Source organism: Bicyclus anynana, chromosome 20 (genome assembly GCF_947172395.1).
Source record: "Bicyclus anynana chromosome 20, ilBicAnyn1.1, whole genome shotgun sequence".
Classification (NCBI taxonomy): domain Eukaryota; kingdom Metazoa; phylum Arthropoda; class Insecta; order Lepidoptera; family Nymphalidae; genus Bicyclus; species Bicyclus anynana.
The window spans coordinates 10,582,538-10,603,723 of record NC_069102.1 but is presented as its reverse complement, the minus strand read 5'-3'; the positions used below and the strand labels follow the sequence as shown (position 1 = coordinate 10,603,723).

Below are 21,186 nucleotides of genomic sequence, written 5' to 3'. Positions count from 1 at the left end.
GACCAAAAAGTAGGTGGGGCAAGAGGTGGGCGTTGCCAAGATACTCATAATATAAGCGATTTATCTCGCATCGCATTCAAACATTTTTATTAGTGGTGACTTCGATAACTCTATTTGTTCATTTAATAAGGTAATTCCTGACTTATTATGTTTTATTATTTCTAATTGTTCCAAAACGCATAGTCGTAGGCCTTTATTGCAAGTGTGTAAAATGTCATACATATGATTATCTGCCAGCTTATGACCAGTATCTAGGAGATGCTTTGCAAAGTGCGACCTTTGTGGACGGTCATTTCGAACGGCGGATATGTGTTCTTTGTAACGTGTATCAAAACTCCGACCGGTTTGACCAATATATGTTGCATTACATTCAGAACATTGCAATTTATAAACTCCCGATTTATGTTGCTTTTCTAGTTTATCTTTACCAAAACTAGAAAAGCAACATAAATCGGGAGTTTATAAATTGCAATGTTCTGAATGTAATGCAACATATATTGGTCAAACCGGTCGGAGTTTTGATACACGTTACAAAGAACACATATCCGCCGTTCGAAATGACCGTCCACAAAGGTCGCACTTTGCAAAGCATCTCCTAGATACTGGTCATAAGCTGGCAGATAATCATATGTATGACATTTTACACACTTGCAATAAAGGCCTACGACTATGCGTTTTGGAACAATTAGAAATAATAAAACATAATAAGTCAGGAATTACCTTATTAAATGAACAAATAGAGTTATCGAAGTCACCACTAATAAAAATGTTTGAATGCGATGCGAGATAAATCGCTTATATTATGAGTATCTTGGCAACGCCCACCTCTTGCCCCACCTACTTTTTGGTCTATAAAAGACGAAGCAAAGGTCGAAATCGACACTTTGCAATTGCACGTTGTAGAGTCAACATCTCCTGAGGATGCTCCGGTTTCGGGGTGAAACGTACGTAGAGAGTATTTTGTCGGACCTGGGTGACGTTGTCGCATGGGTTCGCCGAATTTTCGCGGATGATAGCAAAATAAATAAATCATTATATAATCATAATTATATTGTTAATCTGCTTATTCTCAACAAATAAACAAATTATGAATATATTATGAATATGAAGTGTTTCCAGGCATTGCAGTCAATAGTTTCATGTCGTGACGTCATAGTTAACCAACATTGCAAAGAATCGAGCGATTTTATTTGCCCGTGTAAGTGCACCTTTAGTAACTAACTCAAGCATACTCGTAGATCCAAAAATTCAAATAATATATTATAACACAATTTTATGCGTATAACCTGCCCCTGTCTCATAATGCCCCTTTAATCTCCTATTATCTAAAAAAAATGTATCCCAAACCATACTGTAAGTATTACTGCATGAATTTCATCTCCTTGACCATTTTTATGTAGATTTAGATATAATTTATCAAAACAGAAAATAATAACTAATACTTGCGTAATTTTGTGCGAAGTTTTTACCTTTACTAGAACGATGTTAGCAAAATGACATTTATTTAAAAGAGCTTATAATGGTTTGTAATTTTGAGTTACCAAGCAATAAAAAAACAAAATGGGGCCTTTAATTCTCCTTTCGTTTTGGCTTTTCGTAGCGACAAACTAGAACATTTCACCAGTTTCAAGGTTATTTATTTTACAATTACACATTCGCTGTGCTTAATAATTTTCGAGAAACGACCATAGATCTTTTATTAAAAAGTGGATGCACAATCAGCGACCAAAAACGTCCCCACTCAATGAGTGCCAAACACAACTTCTTGGCACTCAATTGAAGTAGTCTCATTTGCAAATTCAACCTTAAACTCAATAGTTAAGGTTGAATTTGCTCTGAATTTGGGATTTTATTGAATATTGGACTATATTATTTAAAGGCTTTTAGGTATAATTTTCTTTACCAATAATTCTAAAACTGTCAAAGCAAAATTGGCCAGTTTTTAAGTGAAATTTTCTACATGATTGAAATGACACCAAATTTTATGCAGATTGTCAGGCAAAGTCCGACAAAATTACGCAAATACTAATATATGTAATAAACTTCTCGACAGTTTCAGCATTCTCAAAAACCACCCAAAACAAATTGTTCCTAATACAACTTATATTATGACTACAGAATTATATATACGTCGGACAATGTTCCAAGCTAGTCCCACATGCGTCACATGCCCTAGCGTCCCTCTTATTGACCAACGTGCAAGCGGGGCACTCCCTCCCTCCCGAGGTCAGAGGTTCGATTTCCGGCCCCCTCTTCGACTTGCCGCACATTTCACACGCTACCAAAGAGTTTTTATTCAAATAAGTGCACGTACCGCACTGCCATTTGTCCTTTTTCGTGTCTGTTTCAGTGAGTGGGCGCTCGGTGCTCGCACGACTTGATGTTTGTTCGCGTTCGCGTTCGCCGTTCACCTTCGGCAGCGTTCGGATGTAATCGGGCTCGTCGAGCGAGACGACTAGTTGAGCTTTTAAATCGTAGTTGGATTGTTGTCCGCTTGCCACTGAAAAAAATAACAAATGGTAAATGTAAATGATCTTTTTAACATAAATATGGAACTGACTTCAAACATGTATTACTAAATCAATCCTCAGAAATATTATATGGGACCAATCTATCTCTATAGGGAAGTATATTATATATCTCTTTCAAACAAAAAAGAGTTTTCAAAATTTGGTTAACAAGTGACGAAGTTATGACTTAATAAGTGACGAAGTTATAAAAATTAATAAAAAACAAACATAAGCGTCGAATTGAGAACTACCTCCTTTTTTATAAGTTGGTTAAAATATCTGTAAGGATACGAACGAACTGACCAACGGACGGACGGACAGACAGAAGAATAGACATAGTTTGACCGGTTACAGTTCTATTATAAATATAGATCATAATCTCCTATTAGAAAGTGGTTGCACAAACAGTAACCAAAAAACGTCCTTTTTAAAGCAAAATTAGCCATTTTTAAGTGAAATTTTCTACAATTATGTAGTATGTGCGTCCTTTTATTATAAGAGGTCAATGGTATAGATTTGTTATATATTTCTTTTTTTTTTAATTTATGCTTACCTCCTGTGCTTTTCGAAGTGTGCGAGATTGAATTTGTCTTGTGCACTCCATTCTCTACTGGTTTACTCTTTTTTTCCACTTCTGCTGCAACTAACCTCGTTGGCTTCTTCACCTTTTTTACCTCCACTGAATTCGACAATGACCCATTCGTGTTCTGCTGCTTAATTACATCTTTCCTATCCTTAATCTCTTTCTTCGTTAAAAGTTTCACCTTATCCGGTGCAACTTTCAATGTGACTAGACCATCTGCTTTAGGGTTACCGATTGATTCAATGGTTTTCTTCGGCCTCTTTTCATCAGCCTGCTTTTTGGCTATCTGCCTGGCTCTCTTTGTCTCCTGTTCCAATTTTAGCCTCATCAAATTCTCGTTAACCTTCGCAGTCCTATACATATCTTCATCATAAGTCCTGTCGAGATTTAAAGCTTGGAGTCCATCTTCTAAATCGAGGGTAGTAGGTTGGTATTTTGACCTCCTTTCCTCTTTTTCTAACCTGTCCAATGTCCTCGAATCTCTGTCCAATGACTGTGAGAAACCGCTTCTACTGTCACCATCGTGATCCTTACTCGATAAGTTCCTAAAAACGTAGTCCCAACTTTCATAAGTCCCCATACCGTCTTCTTTTGCTTTACTTAGAGTTGGCTGTGTATCGGATCGGGGTAAGCTTGGTAATGAGACATCACTGAAACCGGACTTTGGTCGTTTCAAAGTCTCTTTGCTTCGTCTGTGGCTCCTTTCTTCTGGATGCCTTTCGAATTTGCCATTTTCGTACACAGATGGCGCGTCTAGTTCTATCAACTGTCCCGTTGGTACTGATGGGTACCTGTTATATTGAGGCATAGGAGGGTAACCGTTTACAGGTATATTTGTTGCGTGTTTGATTGGTGCGTATACTGGAGTTGGTATCATGTATGGGGCTTGAACGGGGTAGTAATACGGTACAGGCCCATAAGGGGTCATCATTGGAACTGGGTTACACTGCGGTACTGTCACAGGTATGTCTTGGTTCATGTGTTGCATTGGGTACATGTTATGTGGCGGGACCATGTTCATCATATATGGGTTTATGACAGGTTGTACGGGTTCGTCTATGGGCTGATCTGTGCAGCTGCACGGTGAATTAACTGGAAATTGGGTTTCTATGAGCCTCCGTTGTGTTTCTGTTGTTGTTGCTGGCACATTAGAGTAAATTTCAGCATCTAGAAAAAACCCAAAACAAATTGCTATAAACAAAAAAATGCAATATTGCAACTACTACTAAACTCATTTGTTGCAATGATGCTTACTAACTAATTACTTGAAAGTACTGCCAGTGATGCCAAAATTCTAAATTAGTAAAAATAGTCAATATCACACATACATGCGAAAGGGGTGTGGATTTTCATCCTCCTCTTAACAAGTTAGCCCGCTTCCATCTTAGACTGCATCATCACTTACCATCAGGTGAGATTGTAGTCAAGGGCTAACTTGTAAAGAATAAAAAAAAAAAAAACATAGTCCGTCAAAAGGTGTGCTATATAACAAATAGAGTTGGCGCGACGGGAATTAATTGTTTTATTTAGCTCAAAAGTTTTGTTATTAAGTTCGGTTGCTGCATGAGATTAGATAATAGTACATTATGATATAAGTGTGGTAAGTTAAAAATTACAGCCGAGGCAATATTGCAGATCTCAAGCCGAAGGCGAGAGCTATAATAAGGAAGCAGAGGCTGTAAATATCAAAGCGCACGTATGTCATTCGACGTGTGCGAGGAAACACACTTTCTGAAAATGAATTTGCATCTTTGCCTGCTATCCATATGATGACATTTTGATACGCTTGTCATTTTAGGACAGATTGCGTGCACATACCAGCGTTTTTTTTTAGACAAATGCACCAAAAACAACCAGTATTACTCATACAGAAAATTATTATTTTTGTGTTTCTGTTAATTATAAATGGTTGTCATTTATTGTCAAAAAAATTAAAATGAAAGAATTAATGTTTATTTATTATATTTTATCTCACAAAGCTAATTTTATTCATAAAATGTTGACCACTTTTCTAACTGTATGTCAGAAAAGTGGTCTTTTTGCTAAGATTTAAAAAAGCACTGTTCGTTTTTAGACGAATGATAAAGGTTTTATATTACATTACGACCAATGTGCATTTTACATTACATTACGGCACATGTGCTTAATTAGATACGATATTGAAATTGGTGAAAAAAGAGATACTTTACGCGCAAATGTGTTATAAAGTAAATTATGAAATAGTGCATAAGTCGGTATCAAAACAATCGTGTACTACATATTTATTTACGTAAATATTTTTGATTGCGACTAACCGCACGGCTAACCGCACGACTAACCGCACGACAAACCGCACGATTAACCGCAATATTCCAGCTAACGCACTATGTGTAGGTGCCCTTACCCTCAGTGTACCCGGAGAGCCTGGCCGCAGCAGCCGCCACGGAGTGGACGTGCGCGGCGCGGTCCCTGGCCACGTCCGCCCACGTCACTCGCACGCCATTTCCCCACACCGCTTCCCAGATTTGCGCCATTATCTGCACCATAAACGATGGGTATAACTCGTTTTTTTTTTCACGACGAAATATTGCTTCATCTTTCGTTGCGATAGGAAAGAAAGCGAGAGCGATATTTCTGGTTAGGCCGCTCATTCGTGATTTTGTCTTCACGACGAATTATTACTATCTCTTTCGTTGCGGTAGGAAAGAAAGCGACAGCGATTTCTGGTAAAGCCGCTCATTCGTGATTTTGTCTTCACGATGAAATATTGCTATCTATTTCGTTACGATAGGGAAGAAAGAGAGGGCGATATAGTCTGGTTAGACCGCTCATTCGTGATTTTGCCTTCACGACGAAATATTGCTATCTCTTTCGTTGCGATAGGAAAGAAAGTGAGAGCGATATTTCTGGTTAGGCCGCTCATTCGTGATTTGACTTCACGACGAAATATTGCTATATTTCCGGTTCAGCTGCTCATTCGTACATTTGTCTTGATATGTCGTGAGTCGCATGTTAGGCCTACAGATATATGTGTATACCTGACATTCGCAGTGAGCTATGAGCGCATCTCGTGATATGGCGGCCACCATGTCCGGACACGCGGGCCCCTCGAGCGACAGGCGGCCGGAGCCGATGGAGCGGTACCCCATGGCCTGCAGCATGACCTCCGCGCCCACCATGTTGGCTTCCACCTCGTGCTTGTAGAAACCGGAATATAACTGCCGAACAAAATGTTTTTTTACTTCTCTTGCTCAAATCCCATAGTAACGTGACATAGGCAGTCCTGGATTAGTCTATAAGCTACTCGTATTTAAGCTTCGCTTAGGGCATCCCTTCAAGGGGACCAGAGCCAAACAAGAAACAAAAAAACGAGCACACGAAAGTTAAAGCAATTTCAAAATCTATGCGTGTCAAATAATTCAATTATTTTTAATTTCTTTGTAGTTCACTTAAGGATAGAGGGGTACACACGGTAAGATTGCTTAGTGCAGGGCAATAAATTCCTTTAATCCAACACTGAACATAGCAAGGATAAAATAGCTTATTTAGCATGAAGGATCCATACTAAGCCTGATTACAAACTTCTAGTAAGAATTCATTCAAGAAAATCATGCAATAGAACACTATTAAATTCATCTTGTCGGTCAATTACTCCAATTACAATCTAAAGTGTAGATGACACGCAACTTTAAGATACTCACTGAACAATTTCTTCTCATCACCTTGTGTAGAGGGTAATTAAATTAAAGGCTGACGATGATGCCGATTAAATCAAGATCCCAGGACCAATATGTCGCATATTTTATGCTGAACGTAATGAGTAACTACTACTACCTTCGTGCTAGTTTACCCATATCACTACATATCACTCTTTTACATTCATCTCCTACAATCTTGGACCATTTGTTATTGAAAGACACTTATTATAGTAGTATTATCGTCAAAGAAATCAACTACATACTGTAAGTAGCCGTCAATTTCTGACACAAACCAGCATCGCCGCGTGCTCCGGTAAAACACAGACAAGGCATAACACTTAAGGTTGACAAACTCTAGGGCGGTTGTAGGAAGTTGTATTTGTTGGAGCATGATCGACCCGTCTGTCGGTTAATCTACAGGATTTATATCGGAGAGTGCTCTTACAAAGCGTTGCAGATTTTTGTTCCCGACCTCACTGCTTCTTTCACTGCAGAGTTACCCTTCTAACTTCCGTTTTCCCTACAACCTACTCACTTTAAACTTGGAGATACCCATTATCTTCAAGTCAAAAGTGAATAGGCATCTCCTAGGCAAGCGCGTTTCACCAAAGGCCCGTCGCTTACTGTCAAGCGCTAGAAATGTTTCTCTGGTATAGGCAATGGTTTCCATTAAACATCAAGCCGATCAGCTTAACTTGTCCCGTTAACTATTTAGTAAATACAACTCACCCGAATGACCCGGTACTCCTTCCGCCAAGGTTGCACGAGCAGGTTACCCGCGTACCGAGCGATGGCGGCCCAGCCAATGCCCGCTCGGTACGCGCTGTAGTCAGACAGCTCGTTGATCGTCCGCTGGAACACCTTGCCAGTTTCCGCCAGTCCGAACTTGCACTCGTGTGGGACTAGTGTGAGGTACTCTAGGATGTAGCCTGGAACATAAATTAAACAATGGTCACGATTAAAAATAGACAAATATCCAGGGTGGTATGATGCAAATAAAATATTACAGGCATAATCGATGTGAACGTTCAGCATTTCTTCAATCGACAATGTTATTCGGACCCATCAAAAACCGGAAATTTCACTCCGAAAAACGCATCTTCAGACGTTGTCTCTACAATATTCAATCGAAAACTTTACAATCGATGACTCTTGATGGGGAACAGATACCTAATTAGATTAAACATCTATCTGTTTGTTGTGATGCAAAGGTACTAACCTACCGGTTCAGAAGGAAGGCAGATTTAGCGTTCAGATACAATGCTGTGTAGAAACCGCCCGCCAGTTAGCCCGCCAAGTTCGAGTGAGATTCGCCCACAAAGGGTCCCGGATTATTATTTAAAAAAACGGGAAAAAATTACGTTTGTTGTATGGGAACCACTGAAATATTTATTATATTCTGCTTTTTCAGGGATCATGCTCCTATCTTACTTCTTTTGGGATTAGGATTCTGTCGTTATAATGGCGACAGAAATACATCATCTGTCTAACTATCACGATTCATGAGACTCAACCTCGTGAAATACGGACAGACAGCAGTCTTGATAATAAGGTCTCGTTTTACCCTTTGGGTACGGAATTCTAAAAAGCTCTTCAAATACATACCATCAAGTTTCTTCTTCAGCTGCAGTTTCAAACCTCATTACCCTGTCAGGGACCCCCATAACAATGCAACTTTTCGTTCACACAACTTGATCATCTGGGGCTTTATTTGAAGCGTTTGTAAAATATTGCTCAATGAGAAAGTCAAGTTCGTAAAGCAAGTTTTTCAAACATGATTGATCGTTAGACAATTGGTCTATGACGTGACGGAGGTATGACTTACCCTCAAGTTTCTTCTTCAGCTGCAGTTTCTCGGGGCTGTCGTCGATCTCGAGGTAGCTGTAGTGCGCGTCCTCGATGCGCCGCCACAGCGCCGGCAGCCGCTCGCGCAGCACCGCGTCCCCCATCGCACACGAGCTCATGACCATCACACGAGCGATACTCTTATGATCCTAATCTGAAATGAACATCATCAGCCTATTTAATGACCCATAGTGACCTATGATTCCGAGACTTGGTCGCTAACTATGGGGCTCCTAAGTGAGAATGAGTTATAATCGGAGTATCTGCGTCATGGAATCAGAAATGAGGAGATCCGCAAAAGAACCAAAGTCACTGACAGCTCAAGCGAAACTAAAGTGGCACATAGTTTGAAGACCCGATAGACGTTGGGGTCCCGAGGCGCTGGAATAGCGACCTCGCATTAGACGACAACAAGCGAGTTGCAGGAATTAGCTGGACGCAGGCGCCTCAGGATCGTGGTGTTTGGAAGTCAAAAAACAACAAAAGGCATATGTCCGGCAGTGGATGTCCAACAGCTGATATGATGATGATGATGTTTGTAGGGTGCCAGACTCCTTCTCTCCTATAGAATAGGGGAATCACCTCAGCTTATGATATGTGAGATAATATAGCAACCCAGGGATCATGGTCTTATCTTCTCCACCTATTTTGTTAGTTAGTGTTTGTTGGAAAGAGGGGAATTAAAATGAGCATTTTAAGCAAAATTTTAATAAAAAAATTCAACCGACTTCCAACTCAAAAATTAGCCTAAGCTAAAAAGCAAAAAATAACATCTTACCTATGTGCTACTTTCTGATCAGTTTGGAGGCGGTGCCAAGCCAGTGATGTTTTAATTTAAGCCGTTTAAATTTCAAATTTTCTGTGGTTCTTCCAGAAACGGCTTTAATTAAAATGACACTGGATTGGCACCGCCTTCAAACTGATCAGAAGGTAGCACATAGGTAAGATGTTATTTTTTGCTTTTTAGCTTAGGCTAATTTTTGAGTTGGAAGTCGGTTGAATTTTTTTATTAAAATTTTTATTTTTTAATTTTTAGTGTTAGCACACCTACTGAGTGTAACCAAAACTGATACTAATAACCTTCGAGAAGTTCTCTTCATTGTCCTTCGTCTTCAATACCAGACCCTTAATTCAGTCACAACCCATCTAGGTGGAAAGTTCTCAGCAATACAAATTCATAAAGTCCCAACAAAGGTAGCTACTGTGAACCGTCGAGGAGTTCCCTTAACTCTCCTTCGTCTTCATCATCAGACCCTCAATACGGTCACAACCCATCTAGGTGGAAAGTTCTCATCAATACAAATAAATCTAGCCCAAACAAAAGGTACCTGCTGTAAATCGTTGACGAGTTCCATCGTCTGTTTTTCGGCTTCATCATCAGACCAACTCCAGACCTTCATAAAATTGTAGTGGTTTAAGATACCTTATGGAAACATTAACAAACGCACTAGCCGTCCCTACGATTTTCGAAAGTTTCCCTCGATTTCTCCAGGATGCCATCATCAGATCCTGACATGAAAAAAATGGGACCACCCTGGAATCAAACCCTTCAAAACAAAAAAAGAATTTTCAAAATCGGTCCACAAATGACGGAATTATCGCTGGACATACATAAAAAAAAAAAAAAAAAAAAAAAAAAAAACATACATACAGCCGAACGTAGAACCTCCTCTTTTTTGGAAGTCGGTTAAAAATAACATGAAAATAGACAATCATTGTAACACTATTATTTTACACATTTTTTTCCATTATACAATAATTAATTTTTGATAGGTCTTGTTCTCATTATTACCATCATCAGCTAATTTTTAATAGCTCAATATATAAAGCAGTCTCCTCTCATATAAAATTTGAGGATTTGGAACATTAACTCACCACTTTACTCCAACACAGGTTGTTGGGTTTATAGTGTTTAACACTGTAACATTATCTATGAGATATTAATGGTATTGGTCTGTACTGGCTTGGCTTGAAGTGCTTATATTAGAGTCAAGAAAAATTCGAAACATAAATTTATCAATAGTTAATAAATATAGTTCTGTCAACGTCTGATAATGATCACTACTATAGTTCCATTAACAATACCATGACAACTCGATTTAATTTATCATTGGGGTGCAACGAATCGCGTGTCTAGGAATGTTTAAAGGGGCCCGATATTTCTTTTACTAATCAATGTCGGAAAAGGAAGTTTCGTATTTAACCCATATACAGAATGTCCCGTTATGAATGGATAAAAAGCAAATGGTAGATACGCCACCTAATTATCTAATAGTTTTAGTTTTTGAAATGTTAGTACACTTCAGTTACATAAATTTTTTTACAGGACAGGTTTCTTAAATAAGGCCATCTTAATAAAAGAAAAATTGCACTCAAAGCAAATAAAACAATATTTATAAAAATAGTATCATAATACAAATCATAATCATTTAATCTGTAATGTTGTACAAAAATCATTTTCTTAAAATAATAATTAAAATATGGCATTGAAAAAACTGATACAAGATAGAAAAATTTGGAAAAAAAAAATATAACTTGGCGACCCTAAGGATTTTATAAAATTAATTTTAAATAATTAGGTGATGTTCCTTTTGCGTTTTATCCATTAGTTACGGGACACCCTGTATATACAGAACCTGATTTTTTGATGTAAGTCAAAATCATTTTAATAAGAAAAGTCTAGTTGGGTAACAAACGAAATTCCTTTCAGTTTCAAAGCAATGCGCTCACAATTACGCATCAGAGATCGTGAATTCCATGGTCTGGTAAATTAGAAATTTATTTTTTTAGCAGTAAAGCATTTACTTGGAATACTTTAGTAGTACTCGTAAGTCTCTGTTTGTATTATTGATAACTATATTTTTAAATAAATAATATCTTAACAAATTATATTTAATAGATACATTTCAAAATAAAAATTTAAAAATATTTTTAGGATTTATTACATCCACATTTTTAGGATCGCTTGGTCACCTCAGTCATTGTAAGTGCACAATGGTGACTATTAAATATTGAATTACATATAAATTAATGATATAAATTCCACATACTGTTAAACATCACTTCGTTAAGGATCACTTGAACATTACAAACAACTGAACTGTTTCTTTTATTATACATTTAAAGCCCCGCATTTTCGAGTATTTCCTGTTCCCATAAGAATACAGGAATAAATAAATAATGACACTCACAAATAATGTGGCATCCTAGTGGTAAAAAAATATAGATAAGTAATAGCCCAGTGCCTATGCCTCAGATGCTCCTCCAACTTTTCAATTGTGTGCATTTTAAGAAATTAAATATCACGTGTCTCAAACCGTGAAGGAAAAACATCATGAAACCTACATACTAGAGTCGGCCAGCGTGGTGGATTATTGGCGTAACCTCTCCCATTCTGACAGGAGTTCGAGCTCAGCAGTGAGCCGCATATGGATTGGTAATGGTGATAGATAAATAATGGTGATAGATTCATAGAGCCATTCTTGATTAATTGAGTAACAAATATTGATCCAACAAAAGATTCACATTTATGAGGTAGATATGGTCACCCTACTTTATCAAGTTACAGTATTGCAAATAAATGAGCCACGCCTATCAATGGTTGTCTGCCATTGAAGCATTTACAGGACAATACCCTTTTGTTTGAGTCATAGGTATAAATTTCACTGATAATAATAAAGTTAGATTGGCACAAAAACCAGTCATTGCAAGTCAAGCAAATTGTAAAAGTTGATGAATCATAAAAGTATATTACATAGCAGACAAAATAAGTCTATATCATCTACAAGTCATCTATAATACTATCATAAAAAGGAAAGAGTTTTTGTTTGTTTGTAACAAATAATTAAATAAAAGTATTGAATCTGTTCTAACCATTTATTGACCAATGCGCTACATTATCAAAAAATAAGTAAGTTAGACCATCATAACAAAATTGCATAAAAACCAAATTCAATGCTAGAAAAAAAAAAACTTGAACTGAGAACCTCCTCCAACTAGTAGTAGCTATTACTAGTAGAACACAAACATGACAAATATTGACCATTCTGAGTAATAACTAATATCACTGCCAATGTTTATGTAATTCAATACATGTGGTGTGTGAGTCATAGATTAAGATGCAGTAGATAATAGTAATCATTAATATTGTTATCAACTGTTAGTATATTGACAAGTTCTTATTAATTGTGACTACCTGAATTACTGAGAGTTAACAATTTAGTAAACGGAAACTAAATTATATATATCTGGGTTCCTTATTTTAATTATTAATAGCAGACTCTCATGACTTTATCTGTGAAGAATTTTTTTTTTTAATATCTACTATTATGTCCTGTCACGTCTCTTACTTAATTTGATTTGTGGAGAGAGTTTACTGTATCAATAGGCTGTTTGGCATGAACTAAACCTATGTAAATATAGGAAACTGTACTATTTTATTTTATTACTAGTGGACGCCTGCTATTTTCTTCGCCCTTAGAGCTCCTTATCCTGGCCATGTTGCTAAATCCATTCTTAGTCGATGTCCACAGTATAAAAGGGAATAAATATTATGACCTAACAAATAAACTAACTAAAAATGGCTATGTGGTTAGTCTGTTTGTTGTAGAAGTAGATGCGAGAGAATTACAAGCAAATTCTCTTTATAACTTGCTTAAAGACCTTGGCCTCCATAGAACAGCAGCAAGTTCTATATTAGAACGGGTATCCAAAGCTGCTGTAATAGGATCTTACCAAATTTGGCTAGGCAGGGAGAACCACACAAGAAGAGAAGATGAGATTTAATTGATTGTCACAGAATTCCTAAACCCTACATTCATTAGTCACAAGTCCAGGACTCTGCTCGGAGTTTTCCTCTCTGCCATGCGATGGACCCTGCACCTGCACGGTGAATCGCTAAGATATTCATCTCAATAAACAGTTTTTCTGCCAAATTTCATCTTGGTGCTTCAAGCAATTATCAATATTCCATGATGAGTGACCTTACGCTTTTATAAATATAGATAATAGTTATTTTGTTATTTAAGATGGCCAAAAATATAAAAAAAAAATGAAAATCTTCTCTTTATTTATAAACCATTCCTGTAAAAGAGTGAACAGAATAAAAGTGCCTCTCTTGAGTCTGACTGACTAACAGTGGGGATTATGATAGTCAAACAGGCAGGAATGGAACCCACAACCAAAATGTAGAGTCAGGGCTACAATATTAGGGCATTTGAACTCAGTTTTTCACAAATCCCATGGGTACTCTGGATTTTTCCGCGATGAAAAGTAGCCTATATGTTAATCTAGAGTATAATCTACCTCTACTTCAAATTTCAGGTGATTTGGTTCAGTAGCTGAGGCGTGAAAGAGTAAAAAACGGTCATACCATCAAAATTGTCAGGTTTTTCACATATCTCAGGAATCCATAGATTTTTTTGGGATGAAAAGTGGCCCATGTCTTAGTAAAATCTATTTCCATTCCAAATTTCAAATCGCTTCAATAGTAGTGGTGTTAAAAAGTAACAAACATCCAAACAAAGATACATCCATACAAACTTTCGCGTTTAGATTATTAGTAGGATCCTATTGTTATATCACTATTAACAACCAGATGTGATATTTGGTTTTTAATTAGAACCAAAAGAAATCATTTTTAGAAAGCAAACCCTATATATTTGTTTTAATTGCCCCCAGATGTTTAATATACTGTCAAATAAACACAAGGTCTAACTTAACTAATAATACTTAACTATTTAGCAATTGTTGAAGCTAATTAGTCAACATATCTGCCTCTAATGTACACACACAGCCTTGTTACAGTTTAACAAAAGTGTTGATAGATTAAGGAATACACATTAATATAAATAGAATAATAACAAGTGCATTGAAGCCCTACAAAACATGTACTATTTAAAACCTGCTTTTTAATTGCATTCTTACAATTTAATCAGCATACAAAGGCACTGAACACTAGAAACAGCTACAATTTGATAATTTATCCTGTATGTTGCCAATAGGTATGTAAATATGAGACTTTTATGGTCATAGTCAGTGTGATGTGGTGTGCACACATTAGTGTCACTGCTAATTATCGTTGGACGATACGCAATTAAACAGCTAGCTCACCTTGCAGGAAGACATTATGTCCTGGACGAGAAAATATAATCCAATCTGGTCTTCGTTTCTGCACCGAAACTAGAGCGGCCAAAAATAGTTTACCAAAAATAACAAAGAGTGATGAACTAGTTATCAAATTATATTTTAATTGTGCTTATTTTCACACGATTGCACTTGTACACTCAAATATGGTTAAAATGTTACTTCGTTGGTTTAATCAGAATTTCAATAAGAAAATTATTATTTGGTGAAACAAAACTGAGAAAATATTGTTTTGACGTTTCTAATTTTTCTCCACAGACACAGAATAAATTAATTACTCTGTGGTGTGTCAAAACGTCAGCAAGATGAAAAATCTTTTCGCTCCTCTGAGCCTAAACAGAAAAATAAAATCTTATTTTATTTAATCCGATAATATACATAATATTAATATTAAAAAATAATTTAGATAATTATTTAAGATATAAGAGTATTTATGTTCTAATCATTTAATTTAAACGGAAAAACGAAAACTATGTTTAAGTAACCTATTTTGTTATAAATCTATTAATATAATTTAATATTGCTATAAAATAGTAGATACAGAACCGTGATAGCCCAGTGGAAATGATATCTGCCTCCGTTTTCGGAGGGTGTGGGTTCGAATCCTGTCCGGGGACACACACACACAACTTTTCAGTTGTGTGCATTCTATGAAAATAAATATCACGTATCTGAAACGGTGAAAGAAAAACATCGAGAGAAAAACCAGCATACCCAGGTCTTATACCACAAGATTTCCCTTTTTTTCTGTCTGCGATTCCAAACTTATTTTCCTATTAACTCAGATGAATTGGTCTGAGGTCTGAGGTTAGCAATCTGCCAAGGTGGTGGACACAGATTCCTTATATACAATTCATTAATCTGTGATTATCAAGGGGGCGGCGGTGGCGGGTTGGCGGCAAATAACCAAAATTCAAAATTATTTACACTGTCAAGGCCGTTAAATCGTGGATTTTTAATAAAATGGACATTTATTTTGTCGATAGTGGAAGACAAGAAGAAATTGAAACATTTTACGAGGTAAGTAAAACATTGATTTACCATGTCCGCTTGTTTGTCGAAAGTTGGACATGTCAAATTGAAATATTCACTCATTCAGAGAATTTTCCATAATAAAATTAGCGCTTTGTTGCCTTGTTTGCTTTATATTTTATACTAGCTAACACCGCGCGGTTTCACCCGCGTGGTTCCCGTAGGAATACGGGGGTAATGTAGCCTATAACCTTCCTCGATAAATGGGCTATCTAACACTGAAAGAATTTTACAAATCGGACCAGTAGTTCCTGAGATTAGCGCGTTCAATGAAACAAACAAACAAACTCTTCAGCTTTTTAATATTAGTATAGATGGTCAGGGTTATATGTACCTATGTAATGTGTCCAGGCTTGTCAACGACACAGAAATTACTACAGGGGTTATCCAAAAGCCTACCACCCTTTGCTGTATTTCAAAGATCCGGAATACGCCTACCAATGCCCTCCTGAAATGACTCCGTAAGTTACTACACAGTATTAAGTACCTGGAACATACTAGCTTTTGGTTGTAGCACCCCTAACTGCTCCACTCGGGAGGCGGGGTAAAGAATCGCCCGGCAAATCAAAAAAAAAAATCGGAGTAAATTCTGAAAATTATAGTGCTCAATTAACTGAGTTTAATACTTATTTTATAGGTAACTTAGTTAATACCTGTAAAAAAAATATATTCACAAACAAAAAAAAATTAAACAAATTATGAAAACTTGTTAACTTGTTGTTTTGTTTTTAATTAGTAGGATTTTTTTTAATTTGGCGGGCTATTTCAGTCTACTTTCTTTTGCTAGATTTCAAAGAAAAGAACGAATCTGGTTCTGTTTCAGGACATATCTATCCTTCCCGATGTTCCACGTGAAATATAAACAGCCAGTGGTGTTGCCAGTAGCCGGTACCCGCACCAGCGGTATACCTGCCCTGCCTGACCGCACCCTCGCGGGCCGATACAATAAAGCTGCTTGTAAAGCTTTCGTCAGATAGAATCCACTAGTAATAAATAATTTGCAAAGTATTGTAGCTAAACTAAGACTCAGATAATATAAAATCAAGAGTTCGTACTTCAACTAAAACCAATAAATTGTGATGTGGAAGCAGCGACAGTGATTGTAACGTTCTTTTGTGGTAGAGGAAACATCTCGAGCAAGACTTTTGACCTTGGGAGTAGGTTTAAAGGATCCTTTCAGAACACTTACTTTACCTGCTCGACATGTTCTCCATGCCCACACTAAACAATTTATGATAAACAATAATTACAACACAAAACATTATTGCACAAAATCACTAACACGACTGGCAGCGTGACGGTGTCTACGCTGCCTAACAAACAACAGAAACTGCTTAAAGCTAAATAATAATAGACCGTGTTCAAGGACAACACTATTGTTTATAAAACACCACCACCAAGTATCTGCTGCAGAAATATTTAGCACTAGCTGACGCCGCGCGGTTTCACCCGCGTGGTTCCCGTTCCCGTAGGAATACGGAAATAAAATATAGCCTATAGCCTTCCTCGATAAATAGGCTATCTAACACTGAAAGAATTTTTCAAATCGGACCAGTAGTTCCTGAGATTAACGCGTTCAATCAAACAAACAAACTCTTCAGCTTTATAATATTAATATAGATTAGGCCATTGCATAATTTTATCAATATGTATGTACCTAGCTGGCGTAGCCGATAGCGCGAAAATCGCTCTGTCAAAAATTTTTCAGCATAAGCCCTCAGATCATTAAAATAAACTGTTGTTTTTGAAATATGTATTGTTTTATTTATTTCAGAAAACATTCAAAAGATTACAGTCTAAAATAAAATGCAGTAGCAAACTCCGGTATCCTTGTGATTATTAATTTGAATTCGCTCACGCCAATACTGCCGCTTCTGTCTAAGTTTACTTCCTTTAGTATCTGTAAAAGCGAAAAAGTTAATTCGTAAGAAACAATAAGTTAGCTACATGTTATGAAGTTCCTACTACGGGGTAATACGGGGATAAAATGTAGCCTATGTTAATCGCTGATAATGTAACTTCCTATTGGTCAAGGAATGGGGATGTTATCTAAGTTTGAATATATCTAAGGTACCATTTTGTATGGGGCGTTTTCAGGGATCCGCGGCAGCGCCGCAAATCTGACCCTTTAAATCCCTGTAACTCCAAAAGTAATGATCGCAGATACCCTGTTACTTTTACAAAATTATTTACTATTAGCTTACTTCTAATGTATATATAATTTAGTGGTCGGACTCGTCACCGAGGGGTGGTGGTTCGGTCTCCGCCCCACTATTGTCCTACCCACTCCAATACATTATTTCCCACTAGTTGGAGGGGAATGGAATAATGGTCATATTTAAAAGATATGGCAAATATTCGTTAAAAATAAATACATACCACGTCAGCAATTTTCATTTTAGATTCTTTATCTATATAATTAGTCCGGTTGTTGGGGTCCCAGGTCAAGCGGTCCAAAATAGAGCTGATATCTGCCGTTGATATTTGGTTGTCTTCATCTATATCTGAAATAAAACGAATGTAATAAGTAGGTAGGTGACTGCCTTGCATATGGAAGGGGGGGGGTCATTCTAGAATGGACCGGGGTCCACCCTAGGATTCTGCGCTACCGATATGGAATTCTAGATACTAATAATAGACTTGATGTCGGGGGCCAGGCCTACCCTAGAAAATAATTCTAGATACGCCAATGCTGCCTTGGTTGAGTTGGTCCAGTAGTTATCCTATCTGTTTTTGGACCACGTAGTCCTGGGTCGTGCTATAAGATATTGACCTTTTTTATGCGTATAACTCGCGTTAGACCATGGTATAACCTGATGGTAAGTGTAGATACAGTATAAGATGGGACACGCTTGGCTAGAAGGCGTCTAGGTGAATAAGATTCAGGAAATACTTGGGAAGGGGGTATTCCAAACCCTACCCGTGCGTATAAGAATGGAAGACGCAAAGCGTTTTGTATACGGGGACATTTACAACATAGGGATGAAAATCCACTCGATGTCTTGCTACCTGATGTCTTACTTTGATGTGTGATCTTTTCTTTCTTACACGAAATTCAGTTGGAATTGTCACAACAAGTAAGTACATAAATTGCCCCGCATATCATGGGAGTGTCATCAACGAACTTGCCAGACTATAGACGAGCCGCGCGCGAGGTGACGGCTTATTTTAACGCACGATGTTCAGTGACGTCATAAAATCAAATACCTACCTAGATAAATCTTTTATCTTACCGAAAACTTGAAAAGCCCAAGCGGCTTTAACGTCCGGCGGACATTCGGGGCTCATGGCGGAGCACAGGTCCAAGAGATCTTCGAAGGAAAAACAGTTGTCCTTTTAAGATGAGAATACGCGGAACAAGCGATCTTGGAAAGGGTTGTTCTACAAATAAAATATAGGTAGTTGAATTAATTTTCCTTACAAGAAATCACACTATATATTGCCTAAAAGCTTTTCTCATCTGTCCATCATGTCGCAAATCGGCAAATACCTACTCAGTTTCTAGGTGATAGGTCTACATAAAACCTTGTGATCATTTTATCTCCAGGGATTATTATGTACCTACACCTTTCTCCTACATATGTTTTCTGTGATACTACCTACTCATACCCCGATCAACAAAGGTTACCCAATACTTTGAATATGGGTGGGTAGGGTAAACATGGGTAAAGTTAGAGCTCTAGTAAGCTACTACTTCTAACAGGCAAAGATGAACCGCCAAGCGATTTAGCGTTCCGATACTATGTCGCGTAGAAAATGTCAGATGTAGGTATAGGTAAAACGTATGGTCATCGGTGTGGTGACTGATTTTATCTCCAAGAAGAAATAAGAACTTGTACTTATCTTAGACTGCATCACCACTTAACATCGGATGATCGTAGTGAAGGGCTTACATGAAATTGAATAAAAAAAGGTAAATATTAAATAGAGTAGGTAATGACTCACCTTTAAAACATGGAACTTATTGATTATTACATCTTTTTTAAACCGATGATTGTAATCCTTCTCGATCTTGTCCGGGTCTATTGAATAGAATTTTTTCATTAAACTGAAATTAAACATTGTTTTAGGCAAACAGTATAACTGAATCTAAAATATATGGTAACCAAATTATTGACATAAGATACAAAATAAAAGTAAGTAAATTAATTTTCATGATTATTTAGTTTAAAAAACTACAAACTTGCTTGATACCCATATCATGGGTGTGCATTTCAAATACAATATATAATTTGTACAAACGAAAAGGAGATTTAAACCCACGTCTTACTAGACACGGGCATAAGTTAGTTATTTCTGCATATCGTCTTCAAAGAGTTAAAAAATCTTTTGTGGGTTTGGGTGTACTCTTCTATAACAAGATCCCCAAGACTGTGATGGACTTGCCAATGCACAACTTTAAGCAATGTGTTAATAAACATTTACTTAGTCGAGATTACTACACTATTGATGAGTTCCTTAACGACAAAGGTGCTTGGAGGCCATTGGATCAGCTTCCACCTTCACACAGGAAATAAAACTATAAGAAATTGTAATTTAATTGTTATCAATTGTAAATTATAATACTGTATGACTTTTTCAAAAGAGCAACGGTTGAGTTTCTTGCCGGTATCTTCTCAGCAAAACCTGCCTTCCGAACCGGTGGTAGAATCTTTACAAATAGTCAACTGACATGTCAAAAGTGCTTGTAAACTGAGCCTACTTGAAATAAATGAATTTTGAATTTTTGAATAGCCTGTCCGTCATCTACGACGTCCGCCATATTGGATTTAAGTCACCTGAAATTAATTCTTAAATACACAGTTACAAGTGAAGCTAATATAAGCGTCTTATAAATAGATAGAGAAGAGGCCTTAACCAGTTAACTTTAAACTTTTTAAAAAATGTAATCATCAACTGTAAATAAACTCTTAGCTACTTACTATAAAACCTCTCCTTTACTCAAATAAGTTAGGGAGGTGTAATCTTCCAAGACATCTTGGGTCAAGCCAGGATACTGCTTGCTTTCACATATACCCATTTTTCTACGTTTTTGTTTTTTTAATAAAAAACGCCACTTTTAATCGGACACCGGCGACACAAACAATGCAATTAGATTTTTAATGACTACATTACCTATATCTTATCAGTTATCTGATTAACGATCGGGAAATCCTCTGCGTAGAAATTATGTTCTGAATAGTGATTCGTATCATCACAGTATACGTCAGCGGACTAATAGCTATTTTTTTTTAATTCTCTACATTTTAACCCTTGACTACAATATCACCTGATGGTAATTGATGATGCAATCTAAGATGAAAGCGGGCTAACTTGATAGGAGTAGGATGAAATCCACACTATTTTCGGTTTCTACACGACATCGTACCGGGACGCTAAATTGCTTGGCGGTACG

The 21,186-nt window shown here is 37.0% G+C and overlaps 3 protein-coding genes across 3 annotated transcripts; 1 reads left to right on the top strand and 2 right to left on the bottom strand.

Annotated features, from left to right (window-relative positions):
- Positions 1 to 853: 853 nt before the first annotated feature.
- LOC112058016 (uncharacterized) lies at positions 854 to 15,005 on the bottom strand. The gene is made up of 7 exons (XM_024098674.2): positions 14,727 to 15,005; positions 8,596 to 8,769; positions 7,500 to 7,699; positions 6,111 to 6,290; positions 5,477 to 5,609; positions 3,064 to 4,260; positions 854 to 2,500 (listed from the first exon to the last, which is right to left on the bottom strand). Exons 2-7 carry the CDS (start codon positions 8,738 to 8,740, stop codon positions 2,121 to 2,123), a joined length of 2,235 nt encoding a protein of 744 aa, XP_023954442.2. The 5' UTR covers positions 8,741 to 8,769; positions 14,727 to 15,005; the 3' UTR covers positions 854 to 2,120.
- Positions 15,006 to 15,637: 632 nt separating this feature from the next.
- Positions 15,638 to 17,491, top strand: LOC112058015 (uncharacterized). The gene is made up of 3 exons (XM_024098673.2): positions 15,638 to 15,779; positions 16,143 to 16,252; positions 16,615 to 17,491. Exons 1-3 carry the CDS (start codon positions 15,723 to 15,725, stop codon positions 16,766 to 16,768), a joined length of 321 nt encoding a protein of 106 aa, XP_023954441.1. The 5' UTR covers positions 15,638 to 15,722; the 3' UTR covers positions 16,769 to 17,491.
- Positions 17,492 to 17,555: 64 nt separating this feature from the next.
- On the bottom strand, positions 17,556 to 21,054 carry LOC112058033 (calcium and integrin-binding protein 1-like). Its single transcript, XM_052887659.1, is given in 5 exon segments — positions 17,556 to 17,691; positions 18,171 to 18,295; positions 19,025 to 19,172; positions 19,737 to 19,839; positions 20,714 to 21,054. Coding segments are annotated over 5 exon segments (585 nt in total). The 5' UTR covers positions 20,812 to 21,054; the 3' UTR covers positions 17,556 to 17,580.
- Positions 21,055 to 21,186: the final 132 nt, after the last annotated feature.

What these genes read in the sequence shown, in the direction of transcription:
- LOC112058016 (XM_024098674.2), bottom strand. Translation starts at nt 8,740, where the DNA reads ATGGTCATGAGCTCGTGTGCGATGGGGGACGCGGTGCTGCGCGAGCGG. An exon ending in GCTGAAGAAGAAACTTGAGG is followed by an intron (nt 7,700 to 8,595) that starts GTAAGTCATACC and finishes TTTATGTTCCAG; the next exon opens with GCTACATCCTAGAGTACCTC. An exon ending in TAGCTCACTGCGAATGTCAG is followed by an intron (nt 5,610 to 6,110) that starts GTATACACATAT and finishes TTTATGGTGCAG; the next exon opens with ATAATGGCGCAAATCTGGGA.
- LOC112058015 (XM_024098673.2), top strand. Translation starts at nt 15,723, where the DNA reads ATGGACATTTATTTTGTCGATAGTGGAAGACAAGAAGAAATTGAAACA. An exon ending in AAATTGAAACATTTTACGAG is followed by an intron (nt 15,780 to 16,142) that starts GTAAGTAAAACA and finishes TAATGTGTCCAG; the next exon opens with GCTTGTCAACGACACAGAAA. An exon ending in TGCCCTCCTGAAATGACTCC is followed by an intron (nt 16,253 to 16,614) that starts GTAAGTTACTAC and finishes GTTCTGTTTCAG; the next exon opens with GACATATCTATCCTTCCCGA.